Genomic DNA, 18669 nt, shown 5'->3' with positions numbered 1-18669 from the left:
TGCTTTGGAGATGTGTATCATTTCAGGAATGGATATATGCATCACACTGCCAAACGTGAGAATGGGCCGTGTCGATTTTGGAATGTTTTAACAATTTAGTTTTTGAGGGGCACTATTTTTATTATTTCACTTGGTGGTTTTAATTTTGCATTCCAGTTTTTCTTTTTTAATTTCTCCTTGAACATGCCAATGAAAAGAAGTATAGGGAGTCCATTGAAGAATGACACGTTTCATCAACTACAAGCGTCGCAGACAAAGAGAGCTTGCAAAAACGCAGATGACCTCCACGGGACAATTCTTGATGACCAAGACAATCTCGGAAAAAACATGTTTTTCAAAGCCAGGCTTGATGAGGAGGAGGATTCTGGAATTAAATCAGGTAGGGAAATCATCTTTGTTGTAAATTGTTTTCAAACTCGCTTTGATTAAACTACTGCTATGCTTTCTTTCAACGCGCTATTAGAAATTCTCAATCTTTCGCCAGTTTGTTTAGCAATTATACGTTATGAATAGTTTTGGCACACGTCACCGTTTGAAAGCTATGTATGTTATTCATTTGGCAGAAGCCGATGAAAGTAATGGAAGCATTTCCTCTGAAGAGGACCTGGGCCACCTGGATTATTCTAAGACGTTCTCTGTGAAACAAACCGTGCCAAAGAAAAGCATCAGTCAGATCATCAAGGACAAGAAGAAACAGACTCAGCTTACTTTACAATGGTACTGTCTGATCATTTCTTCTTTTATTGAAGCTTGCCATTATGAATGATCCTCAAAAAGTGGAAACAAAGAATGATATTATTATAAGCTTGGGTTTTGTCTTTTCTATTAGGCTTGAGGAAAATTACATTGTTTGCGAAGGTGTTTGCCTGCCACGGTGCATCCTCTACGCTCATTATTTAGACTTTTGTCGGAAGGAGAAATTAGATCCAGCTTGTGCTGCCACTTTTGGGAAGGTAAGAAGAGTTTTTATATCTGACACTTAGAAGCATCCTCAGTTAGAAGTATTATAATATCCAACTAAAATTGATAGATACCTATTCCACCGTACTTTAGTTAATCTTTAGGATAAATACCTGGTAAAAGGCTGTGCTTGCCAAATATGTACGTTATCGGGCAAAAATAGCTGTCGATCTTGTATTTACAGTACATGGAGATCGATCTTACGATGTGTTAGAGCTCTAATGTTGTCATTTCAGACCATAAGGCAGAAATTTCCTCTGCTTACAACACGAAGGCTTGGAACCAGAGGCCATTCGAAGTAAGAAAGAGCCAAATGGCCCGGTTACTGACTGAAAACTTTATTTACTACTATTTAATTAATAAAATATATGTCTAAAGCTCTTAGTGCTTGACAGTGTTTGGCTTCTGAATGTCTTTCAGGTACCATTATTATGGTATTGGAATCAAGGAGAGCAGTGCGTATTATCACTCTGTGTACTCAGGAAAAGGTTTGACACGGTTAGTTTTGACCTTCATCCCTTCAATTCAGCGTCCAATCATAAGTCCTTGAATGTTTTGAATAATCACATGAAAGGCGAGTGATTTTTCAATGCCCATGCTGAGACACATTATTGAAGGTATTTTCATGTTTCATTTTCAATTTTAAATGTTTTATCATATCAATATTGGCTCTTATTTGTTTTGCACAGATTCTCTGGAAGCAAACTCAAAAATGAGGTAGGCAGTTTTACTATAGGAATAAATTATGTTTTTGTGGATGAAGAACGAGCGCAATACTTCATTTATAGTGTCTCAACATTCTCTGCAAATTGATATTATATATATATATATATATATATATATATATATATATATATATATATATATATATATATATATATATATATATACATATATATAATATACATATCACAATACTGAACTCACGATACAATATTATTGCGATACTCCAAGACATATGGTAAAAGGATAACAAAAAGTGTACAGCTAAATTTGGTATTTCATTGGGGTGGGAATGAATAGGCTTGGACCTGGTGCTGGTAACCCAATGCACAGGACAATGGTGACACCAGAATAAAAATATTCATGATTCTAATACTGAAACAGATTTATTTTAGATATGTTTGCACTCTCTCACTGACTAGATTGATTTAAAATAATGTAGGCCACTTTTTACTGCTAACACAAGACATTTGGCATTATCAGGACCCACAGATATTCCACCATTGCATTATTATACATTATATTCAACATTATATATAGTAGTTTAATGTAGTACTGACACTAAAAATCTTTTTTTTAGGGGTATATATATATATATATATATATATATATATATATATATATATATATATATATATATATATATATATATATATATATATATATATATATATATAATAAATATATATATATATATATATATGTAATTTGTGGTCGGTAAGATTTATGTTCTCACCAAGACTGCATTTACTTGATCAGTACATTAAAAACAGAGCTATTGATAAATATTATTATAATTTAAAATAACTGTTTTCTATTTTAATATTTTTTAAAATGTCATTTATACCTGTGATGACAAAGCTAAATTTTCATCATCATTACTCCAGTCTTCAGTGTCACATGATCCTTCAGCAATCATTCTAATATGCTGATTTGCTGTTCAAGAAACATTTTTATTATTATCAATGTGGAAAACAGCTGTGCTGCTTAATATGGAAAAAAGTACATTTCATTCTTTGAAAGAACAGCATTTATTTATTATGAATGTCTTTACTGATCAATTTAATGCAAAAGTATTAATTTCTTTAAAAAACCTAAACTTTTGACTCATATCTCTTTTGTGGTGGATTGTATGCTTGCAAAATAGGAGACTTTGCATACATTGTATATAAATGTTTATAAAAATGTTGTCTTGTTGTTCTATGAACAACATAGCAGAATAATATTTACTTATATGTCTCCTTCTTATTACTTACAGGGAGGATTCACCAGGAAATACTCTCTTAGTTCTAAAACAGGAACTCTTTTACCTGAATTTCCAAGTGCACAGCATTTAGTGCTCCAGGAGTCTGTTTCAAAAGATAAGGTCTGCTCATTTCTATGGAGACCCATTCCAAAATGCTGTTTATATGTACTGCTTCTAATTTACTTACCTCAGATTCTGCTATGCTTTTCATTTGCTAGGTCGACACATTGATTATGATGTACAAAACTCACTGTCAATGCATTCTGGACAATGCCATTAATGTCAACTTTGAGGAGGTGTTATTTTAAGCTCTTAAAAATCAGTTTTCATCACATATAGATTCTAGAAAAATGCACAGTTATCAATCCCATTTGTTCTAGATCCAGAACTTTCTGCTTCACTTCTGGCAAGGAATGCCTGAACATCTCCTTCCACTGCTAGAGAATCCAGTTATTGTGGACATCTTCTGTGTGTGTGACTCTATACTCTACAAAGTGAGTTTTATTAACCATATCTGGGTGTTTGTTTGTTTTTTTTCAACTATGGGCACTTTGTTCATAGTTGTGGGAACGGTTGTGCTGCTTAATATCTTGAAATATATGATACATTTTTTTCCAGGATCCTTTAATGAATATAATGCTCAAAAGAACAGTATTCATTCAAAATAGAAATCTTTTGTAACATTATAAATGTCTTTACTGTCACTTTTGATTAATTTAATGCATCCTTGCTGAGAAAAGTATTAATTTCTTTTAAAAAAGCCTTACTGACCTCAAACTTTTGAACATTAGGGTATGTCCCAAGGATTTCAATTGTTCACTTGTTCAATTGTCACATTAAACATATCCTGGACACTTTCTACTATGACAATCATTTATTTTTGCTTCTTTTCAATTGCCATTTATGTTTAGATTTTATTGTTGAACCATTGTCCCAGACCAAGACTTTGAATCTTAAAAGATGAAAATCAATCACGTAAATTTTGTTACATTTTTAAAGTTACACTTTATAGAACCTTAAAGTGTTCCGTCAGGCACTATATATATATAGTAGTATATATATATACTATATATATATACTATATATATATATATATAGTTTGTATTCATTTATTAAATAATTATTTTTGTTTTAATTCATTTTTAATCTTAATTAAGTTTTATGAATTAAGCAGCTCATTAACATACTTTATCAATAGAAAAAAAATGAAATAACCCATTGAACATGAAAGTATTGCAATCATTAAATCAAGATATTTCTCATTATAGAACCTTTTTGGCATAAAGTGTTCTTTAAAATTGAGATATAGATAATATACAAAAATAATATACAAAAGAGTGAAATAATCACAAACCATTTCAGTATTTATTGTGTGAAAATGATTTATATAATTTTTTACACAAATAACACTAACAGTTATGGTGTCATTTCCATCATTTCCAAAATTTTCAATTACTTTTTTGATACAGTAGTTCATAATTGTCACATCATGTTTGACTTATCACCAGCTGAATTGTTTTTCACAGGTCCTGACCGATGTTCTCATCCCTGCTACTATGCAGGACATGCCAGAGAGGTTTGTCTTTTAGACTGCTGCATTATATACACAACATTTGATTTTTTTTATGCAGTGAATTCAAAAAGATGTTGAATTTCATATTGTTAAGTGTTTTTGAGTGAGTTTAGGAAAATATCTCCAGTCTTTTGGCAGATATTCGAAATTTTGCCAAGCACTGGGAACACTGGATGGTGTCTTCCTTGGAGAATCTCCCAGAAATCCTCTCGGACAAGAAACTGCCGATAGCTCGACAGTTTGTGTCCTCCTTAAAGAGACAGACCTCCTTTTTACATCTTGCACAGGTAGAAGTTTACATCAGTAATTCTTGCTTTTGTTTATTTTGTAAATATTGGTGCAACTATGATGGATTTATGTCTTTTCAGATTGCAAGACCTGCACTTTTTGACCAGAATGTTGTGACTTCTATGGTGAATGATATTGATAAGGTGGATCTGAATAGTATTGGTTCTCAAGCACTCCTTTCAAATGCAAATGACCAAGATTCAGACTTCTACTCTGAATGTGAGTTACTTGTGGATTGGTAGTATGTCATATGCTAATCCTCGAAATATATTCATGATTTCTTGATCTTGTCTGCTAGATGACTCCATTTCAGTGTTTCAAGAGCTGAAAGATCTCCTGAGGAAAAATGCCACAGTAGAGTCTTTCATTGAATGGCTGGACTCGGTGGTTGAGCAGAAAGTCATTAAGGTTTGTTGCACTGCAAACCCACAGCAGCCAGGCTAGCCATGAATGTTAATATTGAATATGCATATTATCTGTATTTCAGCCCAGCAAGCAAAACGGTCGGTCGGTGAAGAAGCGAGCTCAAGATTTTCTTCTGAAGTGGAGTTTTTTTGGAGCACGAGTGATGCACAATCTCACCTTAAACAATGCTACCAGCTTTGGTAAACTTTTAGCATGCATTCATACAAACTGTAGTCATTGATTCGGTTTCTTTAAAACACTCCAGATTAGCAAGTCAGCATGAAATAGAAGTTGCGCTAGTCTTTTCTTCCCTATCGTGACGTATACCCATGTGAAGAAAAAATGTAGGGCGGGGCTTGATTTTGTCCATTGGGAATTGATTGAATCGTTGTGGTTTCCTATTGGTGGATCTCATGTGAGTGACAGGTTGTCCTGCCCTGGCACCAGTAAACATGTAATCAGAGAAGAGATGTTGCTGCAAGATATTTTGATTGAAGATTACAAGGGCACATGAATTTAAAAATAAATAATTTATAATAAACATTGCAATAATTCCATTTTAAAAAAAACCCTGAATTGTCAATTTTGTTTCCATGGTGACTTTAAATTCTATAGGTATAAATGGAGCATAATAGTATAGTCAGATTTATACCATTTCATTTTTAGCTGGGATCCACTGTGGGCGATGTGAGCCATAAAAGCCTGTACAAACAATCCTTTATCTTGTGCCGCGTGTGTTCGCCCTGATTAGAGCGTGACCTTTCTCAGTGCTCCTAACATTGGATGACCCTACAGGTGTTCACAAAGCCAAACAGTATCACCTGGAAGGCCACCCATCTGACCTCAGCACTAGCTCAGTGAAACCCGTGGGAAAGTGAAGTTGAGAGCACTGCATTTTGGGATACAGTACTCTGCATAGTGTGCTTTGTTGCATACTGCACATTTTTATGAACAAAGCCAATTTATGAGAAGATCCCAATTATATCAGATTATTACTGTTTAGGAAGTGATTTTTGCAACATATACTGAAAATATTTAAGCAGGTTTCATGTTACTTAAAGGCTCGTTCCACCTTATTCGGATGCTTTTGGATGAGTACATCTTGCTAGCAATCGAAACACAGTTCAACAACGACAAAGAGCAGGACCTTCAGAATCTACTGGAGAAATATATGAGGAGTGCAGGTACTCTAATAATTTTGTTTGTTAGTTTGTTATTTTACTGTACACTTTCTTTCAGAAGTTTGGGGTCAGTAAGATTTTTTTTTATATTTTTTGAAAAAAGTCTCTTATGCTCCTTCAAAAATACAATAAAACAGTCAATATTATTATTAGAATTATTATTATAATTCAAAATAACTTTTCCAGTTGAATATATTTTAAAATGTAATTTATTCCTGTGATGTCAAAGCTGAATTTTCAGCATCATAACTACAGTCTTCAGAGTCACATGATCCATCAGAAATCATTCTAGTATGCTGATTTGCTGCTCAAGAAACATTTCTTATTAGACATTATTACATTTCTTATCTGTTTTTTCAGGATTCTTCATGAAAAGAACAGCATTTATTTGAAATATAAATCTTTGTAACATTAGAAATGTCTTGACTGTCACTTTTGTTCAATTAAATGTATCCTTGCTGAATAAAACTATTAATTTCTTAAAAATACTTTCTGACCTCAAACCTTTGAATGGTGGTGTATATGCAAAAGTATTTAACCCAATTTTTTGTGATGTTTCCATTTTGACAGATGCTAGTAAGGCTACATTCACCGCTTCCCCAAGTTCCTGCTTCTTGGCCAATCGGAATAAATCCGGTGTTGCGTCCAGCGATTCGACTGTCAAGGACGAGAACCCTCCCGAACATGATTTCCTGTCGCTCGCAGCTGCACAGCAGGGGCTCGGGGCCAGTACTATTGTGTACCATAGTACCGATCTGGACAACTTTACTATAACTGGTAATTAAAACAGAAGCTCTCACGAATTACAGACATGTTCATTGCTAATAGAGTCTTTTTAAATATGTTCTTGACAAATTATTTGTTATAGTCAATGAAGTTCCAGAAGTATTCTTCCTATTCGTTCATCAGCTTTAAGATGAAACATTGCAAATGTATTTAAGATCAAAGACAAGGGTGTCAAAGGGAATTACCTGTAAAAGGGTTAGTTCATCCAAAAATGAAAATTCTGTCATTAATTACTCACCCTCATCGTTCCAAACCCCGTAAGACCTTCGTTCATCTTCAGAACACAAATTAAGATATTTTTTATGAAATTTGAGAGGTTTCTGTCCCTCCATTGACAGGTAGTAAAGACATCATTTAACTTCAATTTCATGACAGAATTTTCATTTTTGGTTGAACTAACCCTTTAACTGTCAGTGTGTTGGTAGCAAGACACTTGGCATGCTTATTATAAGCTCAAAATCATCCTGTGAAAACCGTTTGGAAATTGGACATTGCTTTTCCATGCAAAAGGTACTTCAAAACCTTTTAATGGGCTCAATTATTGTGATGTGAACTTAAAATTGGGTGATTTGCTGATTAATTATTATTGGTGCTAAATTATTAATAATAGTTTTTATTATCAATGCTGAACTGTTTTTTTTGCTGTAAAAAAATCACTTTTGATCAATTTAATGGACCCTTGCTAAATAAAAGTATTTCTTTCTTGTTTTCAACATTGATAATAATAAGAAATGTTTCTTGAGCAGCAAATCAGCATATTAGAATGATTTCTGAAGGATCATGTGACACTGAAGACTGGAGTAATGATGCTGAAAATTCAGCTTTGATCACAGGAATACATTACATTTTAAAACATATTAAAATTGTTAAATATATAGAAAACTGTTATTTTAAATTATAATATTGCACAATTTTACTGTATTTTTGATCAAATAAATGCAGTCTTGATGAGAATAGGAGACTCTCAAAAACCATAAAAATATTCCAAACATTTGACTGTAAATGTAAGTGTATGATATTGATATAAATTAAAATGAACATTATTATTAATAATTTAATAAATAATTTTAATATAATAATTTATATTAATATTACTAATATTTTTCCAGGTCAAATGGATTACTCGCAGAACAGCGCCCCCCTGATGACCCCTCCGATCTCTCCAGCCATGATCAACCGCAGCAGCGTGATCAACCAGGGCCCGATGGCTGTGAGGCCGCAGAGCAGCTGCCCCATCCAATCACAAGTGTCCTGCCAGACTTTCCCCGACACCATGTACCAAAGTCTGCACAGTGCAAGCTCTGGCTCTTACCCCAACTCCTCTTACTACCAGCCTGTGTTCAGAGCTCAGACGCACACTCCCACATCGGCCTATCAGGCTCATGCCGAAAGCGGACGCTACGCACCATTTTCTGGACACCAACTGACTAAAGACTGCTTCAGCAGCAGCTGTACCGTGTCTCCCTACAGCTCGAGGGTTGCATCGACTGGATACGCAGCCACAGGTGACCCTGTGATGGACACTGAGGGCGTACAGCTGCTGGACTCCACGGGGTACAGCTTTGGAGGAAATGCTGCCAGTGGGGATGGATGTTCAGGTCCAGTTTGCAGCACTGGGCACAATGGTAAGAGAAGCTGAAATTATTATTGGCCACTTACATGAATGTATATAAATGTACTCTATACTTTAAAAGTTTGGGGTCAGTTCAGTTTTTTTTTTAAAGAAATTAATACTTTTATTCAGCTGGGATGTATTAAATTGATCAGAAGTGACAGTTAAGACATTTATAAATTTACAAAAGATTTCTATTTCAAATAAATGCTGTTCTTTTGAAATTTCTAATCATCGAAGAATAAAAAATTAAAAAGGAAATTGCGACTTTCTCTCTCAGAATTGTGTTATATAAACTTAAAATTGCAAGAAAAAAAGTCAGAATTGTGAGATAAAAAGTTATCTTTTAAATTTTAATTGTTTAAATTTCGTGGCGGACACAAGCTTCCATAGAAAACTGTTATTTTAAATTTAAATAATATTACACAACATTACTGTATTTTTCATCATATAAATGCATCCTTGGTGAGCAGAAGAAACTTCTTTCAAAAACTTAAAATAAATCTTACCAACCCCAAATTTTTGAACTGTAGTTCAAACTGTAGTTAACTGTAGTTAGATAAAAACTGTTTTAATAAATATAAGTTAATATCAACATGTTTAGTGGTGACCTAAGTACAAATGCTGTCTCTTTTGACTTTTATTAATAAAATAATAAAAAAAATAAAAAGGAAAGAGTATACTGAACCCAATGATGTCCTGTCCTCTCTTTACTATCCATATATATATATATATATATATATATATATATATATATATATATAAAATAAAGTGTAACCAAGAATAATAATTATAAAATAATAACAGAATAAAAATACCTTATATTCTTTACCCCCAGATTTATCTGTAACACAGATCCTCAGAGGACAAGATTTACCATGTACTTTTAATTATGTTACTATGCTGCTCAGAAAGCTAAATATGAGTTAGTTTGCAGATGCTCCTATTGAAACATTATTGTTCCTCTCCCTCCTGACCAGGATATTACAGCAGCAGTGGATATGTGGACGCTCAGAGGATGGGCACGTTTATCGATCAGCATGTGTCCGTTATCAGCAGCGTGAGCAGCATTCGCTCCGTTTCGGCCTACGCCGAAGTGCACGACCCTCTGAACATCCTGGATGACACGAGCAGGAAGACAAGACCCTACTACACTGAACTGTCAGCAATGGGCTCACACACAGCAGGTAAAGACAAAACTCCTTCTAGGGGAGACCGGGGCTAGTTGTCACAAAGGTGCTATATCTCAGCACCTATAATAGATGCTGGACTTTAAAACCACGCTATCTATTGAAGGGAAATTTTAAACAAAAGCCAACTGGGTTCTCAGAACAAGGGTATTTTTAAGAAGTTAAGCACTTTTTATTTACACTGTCGTGTCAAAGTTTTGGGTCAGTAAGATTTTTAAATGTTTTTGAAATAAGTCTCTTATTTATTAGATCAAAAATACAGTAATATTGCAAAATATTATTACAATTTAAAATAACTGTTTTCTGTTTTTATATATTTTAAAGGGGACCTATTATGCCCCTTTTACAAGATGTAATATAAGTCTCTGGTGTCCCCAGAATGTGTCTGTGAAGTTTAATCTAAAATACCCCACAGATCACACTGCAAAAAATGCTGTTCTTACTTAGAATTTTTTCCTTTAAACAAGCAAAATAATCTGCCAATGGGGTAAGCAAAATAATCTTAATCCAAACTGAAAACAAGATTATACATCTTATATTTGGTTTGAAATAAGATTATTTTGCTTACCCCATTGGCAGATTATTTGGCTTGTTTTAAGGAAAATTTTGACTTATTTTTCCTGAAAACAAGAAAATATTTTTTACTTGCTTCTTGATTCAAGAACTTTAAGATATTTTGACTAGAAACAAGACAAAAACTCTAAGAACAGCATTTTTTGCAGTGCATTTATTATAGCTTGTCAAATTTGTCCCTATTTGGGTGTGAGCAAAAACACACCATTTTTGTATGTCCCTTTAAATGCTTTTGTATGTCACTATAAGAGCTGCGGCTCCCAGCCCCCTTTCCAGAAGAGGGCGGAGCTTTAACAGCTCGCGCTTCAGTTGCTCAACAACAACAAAACTGGAGAATCTCACGCAGCCAAAATGAGGATTGTCAGTAACGGTGTTCATCCTTATGTTGTTTAAACCGGAGTCGACACTGATGGAGAGACTCAGGAAGAAGTTACAACTTTTAGAATGAAACTGGACATTTCTGAATGGTTAGTGGATAAATTTATGTAGGAGTTGATTCAGCTCATCAACTAGCATGTGTCGTCATGTTAATCTTTTGTGCAAATCCAGCATTGAATTGACCCTCGTTTGTGAAGCAGTCCGGCGTAAAATGACGGCATGGTAACAGCTCTTCCTCTTCTCTAAAGCAGCCCAACATGGCCTCACCCCTTTGTTGCGTGTCTCGGGGCCAGGTTCATGTAAATTTTACAGTTAGTGATGTCACTAACCCAGGAAGAAGCTTGTTGTAGTCCTTAAACAGTGAATTCTTTAAAAGAATGAGTGTCGTAAGTTTGCAGATGGTGTTTCTGCACTACATTACACACTGACTAAAGTTAAAAAAAGTGAAATCATAATCAACCACCCCTTTAAAATATCATTTTTGTGATGGCAAAGCTGAATTTTCAGCATCATTACTCCAGTGTTCAGTGTCACATGATCCTTCAGAAATCATTCTAATATGATGATTTGCTGCTCAAGAAACATTACTTATTATTGTTGAAAACAGTTGTGATAGATTAGATAGATAGATAGATAGATAGATAGATAGATAGATAGATAGATAGATAGATAGATAGATAGATAGATAGATAGATAGATAGATAGATAGATAGATAGATAGATAGATAGATAGATAGATAGATAGATAGATAGATAGATAGATAAACAGACAGACAGATTGCTATTATATCAGTCTTATACAATTTCTGTTTTATTTCAGGATCCAGCATCGCTCATTCCTGCTCTGTCACAACACCCTGCATGTATGGAACTCCTTCTCCTTATCACTCCCAGAATGCACTCCTGCCTCTCCAGGGGACCACAGAGATCAGAGAAATTGTGTCGTCCCTGCCCCCCATCAACACTGTGTTCATGGGCTCAACTGGTGGGCCACCCTGACTGATACCTTATCTGTAATTCTGCATCTCTATTATACTCACGGGAGGTGAGACATGTTTTAGTTCATCTGTATATCTTACAGTAAATATTTCATTGTCACATACATTGCAGATAGGCTAATTGATTTTTTTATTGTTTGATTTGAATTGGGATTTTTTTGTGCTAAAACATGACAGGTAATGATCCAATTATTGTCTTTTGTTTAAGGTTGTGTAGTATATACTGTAATATATCATTTCATCATTGTTATTAGTTTAGCGTTCTTGTATATACTAATGAAAAAATCTAAAATTTGTTCTCATTATTCTGGAGGCTGAGATTTATTATTTAATAAACTACAAACTAAAAAACATCACTGAAAATCTGATATTGTTTGTTAAAATGTTTTCACTGAAAGAGTCACATAATTAAAGATGTTCAGCCTTCAATTTCAAATGATTTCTTTCTTGGAAATTGTATTTATTCATAAAGGACATTCCTAATGCAGTTAATAAAAAGAGACAAAAGCAGCAGCAGGACATAAACAGAGCAGACTTTGACGGCAGACGTTCAAGTTAAAGGTGCCGTAGAACGTCTTTTTAAAAGATGTAATATAAGTCTAAGGTGTCCCCTGAATGTGTCTGTGAAGTTTCAGCTCAAAATACCCCATAGATTTTTTTTATTAATTTTTTTTTTAACTATTTTGGGGCATCATTAAATATGAGCCGATTAAGGCTGCGGCCCCTTTAAATGCTCACGCTCTCCGCCCACGGAGCTCGCGCTTGCCTTAACCAGCATAAACAAAGTTCACACAGCTAATATAACCCTCAAAATTGATCTTTACAAAGTGTTCATCATGCAGCATGTCTAATCGCGTAAGTATAGTATTTATTTGGATGTTTACATTTGATTCTGAATGAGTTTGATAGTGCTCTGTGGCTAAAGCTAATAGTTTGATTATAAATTAGGCTATTTGATACTATAACTAGCTATGTTATGCTATTGAATTAATCTCTTTCTTTGCATGACACATTTAAATTACAGTACAGAATAGTTTTTTCGGCATTATTCTGAGCATTGTGCAATCGCTCGTTTCATGTTTCATAGAACGAAAGAGAGGCTCAGAGGAGCGTGCGTAAACGTCACATCCTTTTGATTTTCCAGGGAAAAACGCCCCGAGTGCTTCAGTCTACAGGCTTTTATAAGCATTAGGTGACGTAGGAAGTCAGGGAGGGAATGTTGTTTTTAATAGTTCATAGTTTGATTCACGCCAAAGAGATTTCAAACTAGAAGCACAATTGTGGATCAAAATTTAGCATGTTATCTTCATATGAATAGAATAGATTAGTTGATTTCTGCATTGCTCACTAGGTTAACATACAAGTTGATAAAGGTGTTGACCAAAACCATGCATCCAGGCCACAAGCTGTTCATACATTGCGACTCTTGGTGTGGGTTCTGTAAAATTAGCTTTGTTAGTCTTTGAGCAGATGGACGCTAATAAATCCATAATCAGATCGGCTGAAATGATATAATTGCATCATAATTTGTATGTATGGTGCTGGTGCAAACTCGCCACGGCTCGGATGAGGATTTCAGCATTTGTCTGTTTGTAAAGACGTGACGATAAATGATAAAACTGGCCACATTGTGCTGGCCTTTATCTCCTCAAAGGGAAAATCCATTTCAAGCCTCAGACAGGAACAGATGGCTTGAAATGTAATGATTACAAAATCCTGACGTTAAAATAGTTTAATTACAAAGTCAATAATGCCTCCAACAATTGCCAGGGCTTTAGTGTAAAAACAACAGAAGGCAGAACGCAAACCTTGGGACAATGTTTAACCAGAACTTTGCATTAGGCAGGGAGACTCCATATGCAGCTCCGGCAGAGCAAAGATCAACAGATCCTGTGTAATTATGATTGTGTGTGTGTGTGTGTGTGTGTGTGTGTGTGTGTGTGTGTGTGTGTGTGTGTGTGTGTGTGTGTGTGTGTGTGTGTGTGTGTGTGTGTGTGTGTGTGTGAGTGTGAGCGAGAGATGGGGTTAGTGCAGTAACGTGTGCATACCTGACCGGTCACAATTATATTTACCACTTATGCTTTTACAATCATTTTACACTCTTCTTACAACAACTTTCAAATCTTAATTCACTGTCACAGCATATGAATATAGCAATCATTTCTTGCATCCGTGGTAATACACTACCATTCAAAAGTCATGCATAAGCTAATATTAAATTTAAAAATAGTTTTTGTCAAACTACTGTTCGATAGGATTATTAGATAGGTCGATAAGATTATTTAATTTTTGAATTTTTTGAAAGTCTCTTATGCTCACCAAGGCTGCATTTACTTTATCAAAATACAGTAAAAACAGTCATATTTGAAATAGTATTGTAATTTAAATGAACTGTTTTCTATTTAATATATTTTAAAAATGTAATTTATTCCTGTGATGCAAAGCTGAATTTTCAGCATCATTACTCCAGTCTTCAGTGTCACATGATCCTTCAGAAATCATTCTAATATGCTGATTTGCTGCAAAAGAAACTTTTCTTATTATAATCAATGTTGAAAACAGTTATATTTTTGTGGCAACCATTATGCCTTCTTTGATGAACAGCATTCATTTGAAATATCACATTTGAAATGTTTGATCAATTAAATGCATCTTTACTGAATAAAATTAATTTCTTTCAAGAAAATCTTACTGACCTGATACTGCCACTATTACATAATACCTCTACAGTACTTTTATTATAAGTGCATTGTTAATAACCATACGTTCTTATTTTCATTCCTGTTTAGTGAATATATGTAAGAGGTTTTTGTATCTATAGGCTAATTTCATGCTAATTTCATCCTAATTAACATGAAATGTACATTTAAATTCCACCAGCAGGGGTCGCTACTATGATTGTAGCGTTCAGTGAGAATTATTTGATAGCACTGAATTTTATTTGATATGATGGGTACAAATGTACCAATAACTAAACAGTGCATACATACTGTAAACTACTGTTACTGAAATTATTATATTGTTTGCTACATATATATGTTGTTTTCACATGAACTCAAGTTGCATGTGTTACTCAACCGAGTGGTGTGTAAACTTGGAAATAAAAATGATTATTTTGCATTCTTAATTCAAGTTTGTGTAAAAATTACTCACTTTTTGCCAGGCCGAGTCAAGAAAGAGATAAAAATATGGATGTTACTTTTAGGGTAGATGCTTTAATTGAAGCTGCAATATGTAGATTTTTGCCGCTAGATGTCACTTATTCAAAACAAAGGCTTAGCTTTATGACAGAGTTTGAGCGTGGAATCTTGGGAGTTCACCTCACAGCCAGTGGAAAAGAATCGGGATGGGATTCGGGCAGAAATCATGTTCATGGATGAGATTATTAACATTACCGTAGTATGAAGCAGAGCAGGACGAGTGCTGTTGGAGCTAAACGAGGCCGCTGGAGCAATTGCTAATTAGAGACGAGCACGACACTTTTATTACTTCGTATGTATTGGTGTTGCCAAGGTTTTTACAAAATAAAACCGGAAACCAAGGTTAATGCAGATATGACGCCATTGACAACTTGGTTAAAATCACGGTTTTCTTGGATATTTTTACTGCAAAAATGTTACATATTGTGCCTTTAATTAGTTTTGTTGTTTACAGTAACAAGGGTTTGAGGGTATTTATTTAGGATAACAAAGTCCCTGTATTTTAGATCCATAATACTGTTGTGCTTTCAGTGACGAGTGGCACACAGCTACGCAGATTCAGATTCAGTTAACACGTTATCGCCAGGATCAGCTCTGCAGTATAAGTGTTTCCTCAACACTTGAGATTGCAGGGTTGAGAGGAATAAGCCATACAGCATCTGTAGCAACACATCCATGAAGGAACTTTATCATTGTGTACAGTTTGCAGAGGAGGCTTTTGATTTGATTTCCCAGTAGGGGTTTGTTAACAGGCTGTCAGAGACCTTAATGCCAGTAGCCAAAGGAACGAGTAATCATAGTCCTTAAGATGGGATATTCTATCAAAAACACGATGTGATGTGTATTGCTTTTAAAATGACTTTTTCAATTACTTTTTTATATATAAACACAACTTAAAGGGTTAGTTCACCCAAAAATGAAAATTCTGTCTTTAAAGGTGCCCTAGATTGTTTTTTTACAAGATGTAATATAAGTCCTAGGTGTCCCCTGAATGTGTCTGTGAAGTTTCAGCTCAAAATACCCCATAGATTTTTTTAAATTAATTTTTTTTAGCTGCCTATTTTGGGGCATCATTAACTATGCACTGATTTTTTTCAGCACGGCCCCTTTAAGAGATGCGTTCCCTCTGCCCCACCAGCTCTCGACTATATACATCGCATAAACAAAGTTTACACAGCTAATATAACCCTCAAATGGATCTTTACAAGATGTTCGTCATGCATGCTTCAAATTATGTGAGTAAAGTATTTATTTAGATGGTTACGTTTGATTCTGAATGAGTTTGAGGCTATGCTGCGTGGCTAAAGCTAACATTACACACTGTTGGAGAGATTTATAAAGAATGAAGTTGTGTTTATGAATTATACAGACTGCACGTGTTTAAAAATGAAAATAGCAACGACTCTTGTCTCCGTGAATACAGTAATAAACGATGGTAACTTTAACCACATTTAACAGTACATTAGCAACATGCTAATGAAACATTTAGAAAGACAATTTACAAATATGACAAAAAATATCATGACATCATGGATCATGTCAGTTATTATTGCTCCATCTGCCATTTTTCGCTATTGTTCTTGCTTGCTTACCTTGTCTGTGCACAGATCCAGCCGTTAATACTGCCTTTCCTTGTCTAATGCGTCGAATGGGCTGACATTATGCAGATATTGGGGTCATACTGATCCCGACTGTTATGTAACACAGTCGGTGTTATGTTGAGATCCGAGTGTTTTCCGGAAGTCTTTTAAACAAATGAGATTTATATAAGAAGGAGAAAACAATGGAGTTTGAGACTCACTATATGTCTTTTCCATGTACTGAACTCTTGTTATTCAACTATGCCAATATAAATAACATTTTTCATTCGAGGGCACCTTTAATTACTCACCCTCATGTTGTTCCACACCTGTAAGACCTTCGTTCATCTTCAGAACACAAATTAAGATATTTTTGATGAAATCCAATAGCTGTTTGACTCCTCATTAGACAACAATTAAACAACCACTTTCAAGGTTCAGAAAGGTACTAAAGACACATTAAAATAGTCAACATGACTGCAGTGGTTCAACCTTAATTTTATTTCTGCCATGACAACTCTCTGAGAGTTTGGCATGGTAATGGATATGACAATGTAGAAATATTTGGTCTTGGCGGAATAGATCTGCAAGTACGGGACTTGCTACTGCCAATACATACACAACACGCTGCTGTGAGCAAGTAAGGCATGCTGCTGCTGTACAATATAGCGTACATGAATAACCGTAGCAGATCTATACAGGTGGAACTGGGGAAGGTGGAGGGTTTCTGAAGCACGCTGCGCTGCTAAGCAATGCTAGCTCATGCATTTAAAGATTAAGCACGCAAGCTCATTGGCTACTAATACAGCAGGAACCAATCATCTATGACCTATAGATAATGATGTGATAATTAGCAGGTTGTATTTAAGGACCTATTAGCCTGCCCATTAGAGTTTCATGCCAGAACTTTGTATAAAGCGATGAGAATACCTTTTCTGTATCATTCTGGTACGTTGTTTACGTACAGCGCTTCCAGGTTCTACGTCTCATTATCTTGACCTGCTCAGTCTAAGGTTTTTTCTCCATTACTGTTTTGACACTGTCGTCTTTGGCTTGCTTAGTAGGGGTTTCAAAAGACACCTAACGTTCAGTAATATTATTGATGCACTGACACCATTGGATGATGTACTGAGCTCAATGATGGCACTACTGTATTTTTTAGAGCTGTTTTATAGCTTAATTTGAATTGGTTTCATAACTGACGAAATGTTCAACATCTACACTGTTATTGACCTGAACTGAATCAACATTAGACTGAATTGAGCTGAATAACAACACTGTTGTCTTCTATAGCTTAATTTAAGGTAGGGTAGCAAGCTAGCTTTGAAAGCATAAGATGTGGACCAGGCCACCTTCTTCCATTGCTCCGTGGTCCAGTTCTGATGCTCATGTGCCCACTTTTGTCTCTTTCGGCGGTGGACAGGGGTCAGCATGGGCACCCTGACTAGTCTGTGCCTATGCAGCCCCATATGCAACAAACTGAGCCCATGTTCTGATGTAGAACCTGGAAGCGCTGAATGTAAACAGCTTAAGAGAATGACACAGAAGATAAAATATTGTTCAATAAAGTCTTTATTTTTGTTGTTTTTGCACACAAAAAGTATTCTCGTCACTTCATAAAATTAAGGTTAAACCACTTTAGTCACATCAACTATTTTAACGATGTCTTTAGTACCTTTCTGGACCTTGAAAGTGGTGGTTAAATTGCTGTCTATGGAGGAGTCAGATACCTCTCAGATTTCATCAAAAATATCTTAATTTGTGAATGAACAAAGGGTTTGGAGCGACATGAGGGTAAGTAATTAAAGACAATTTTCATTTTTGGGTGAACTAACCCTTTAATGACTCTCTTATGAGGCCACATTCATCATGATATCTTCTGTATGTCCACACAGGGGCAGTGTAGTGCAGGAGATTGAACACTATTGTCCCTTACTGCATCATGAGCAATGTTCAGGAGCACTTTGGCCATTTCA

General features: G+C 35.0%; 1 protein-coding gene across 1 annotated transcript; it reads left to right on the top strand.

Moving 5' to 3' along the window:
- The first annotated feature begins 183 nt into the window (after positions 1-183).
- On the top strand, positions 184-11914 carry rfx6 (regulatory factor X, 6). Its single transcript, XM_067383194.1, has 19 exons — positions 184-379; positions 564-717; positions 830-953; positions 1197-1258; positions 1381-1458; positions 1650-1677; positions 2942-3049; positions 3148-3225; positions 3310-3423; positions 4456-4505; positions 4630-4789; positions 4871-5009; positions 5089-5198; positions 5278-5395; positions 6257-6379; positions 6947-7153; positions 8272-8787; positions 9755-9961; positions 11736-11914. Exons 1-19 carry the CDS (start codon positions 184-186, stop codon positions 11912-11914), a joined length of 2751 nt encoding a protein of 916 aa, XP_067239295.1.
- Positions 11915-18669: the final 6755 nt, after the last annotated feature.

The sequence above is a fragment of the Chanodichthys erythropterus genome, chromosome 4 (genome assembly GCF_024489055.1).
Source record: "Chanodichthys erythropterus isolate Z2021 chromosome 4, ASM2448905v1, whole genome shotgun sequence".
NCBI lineage: Eukaryota > Metazoa > Chordata > Actinopteri > Cypriniformes > Xenocyprididae > Chanodichthys > Chanodichthys erythropterus.
This window is presented reverse-complemented; position numbering and strand designations above follow the sequence as displayed.

Excerpts from the sequence above, each read along its gene's own strand:
- rfx6 (XM_067383194.1), top strand. The coding sequence starts at position 184 with ATGCCAATGAAAAGAAGTATAGGGAGTCCATTGAAGAATGACACGTTT. Across the intron at positions 718-829 it reads ACTCAGCTTACTTTACAATG|GCTTGAGGAAAATTACATTG; the intron begins GTACTGTCTGAT and ends CTTTTCTATTAG. Across the intron at positions 9,962-11,735 it reads AATGGGCTCACACACAGCAG|GATCCAGCATCGCTCATTCC; the intron begins GTAAAGACAAAA and ends GTTTTATTTCAG.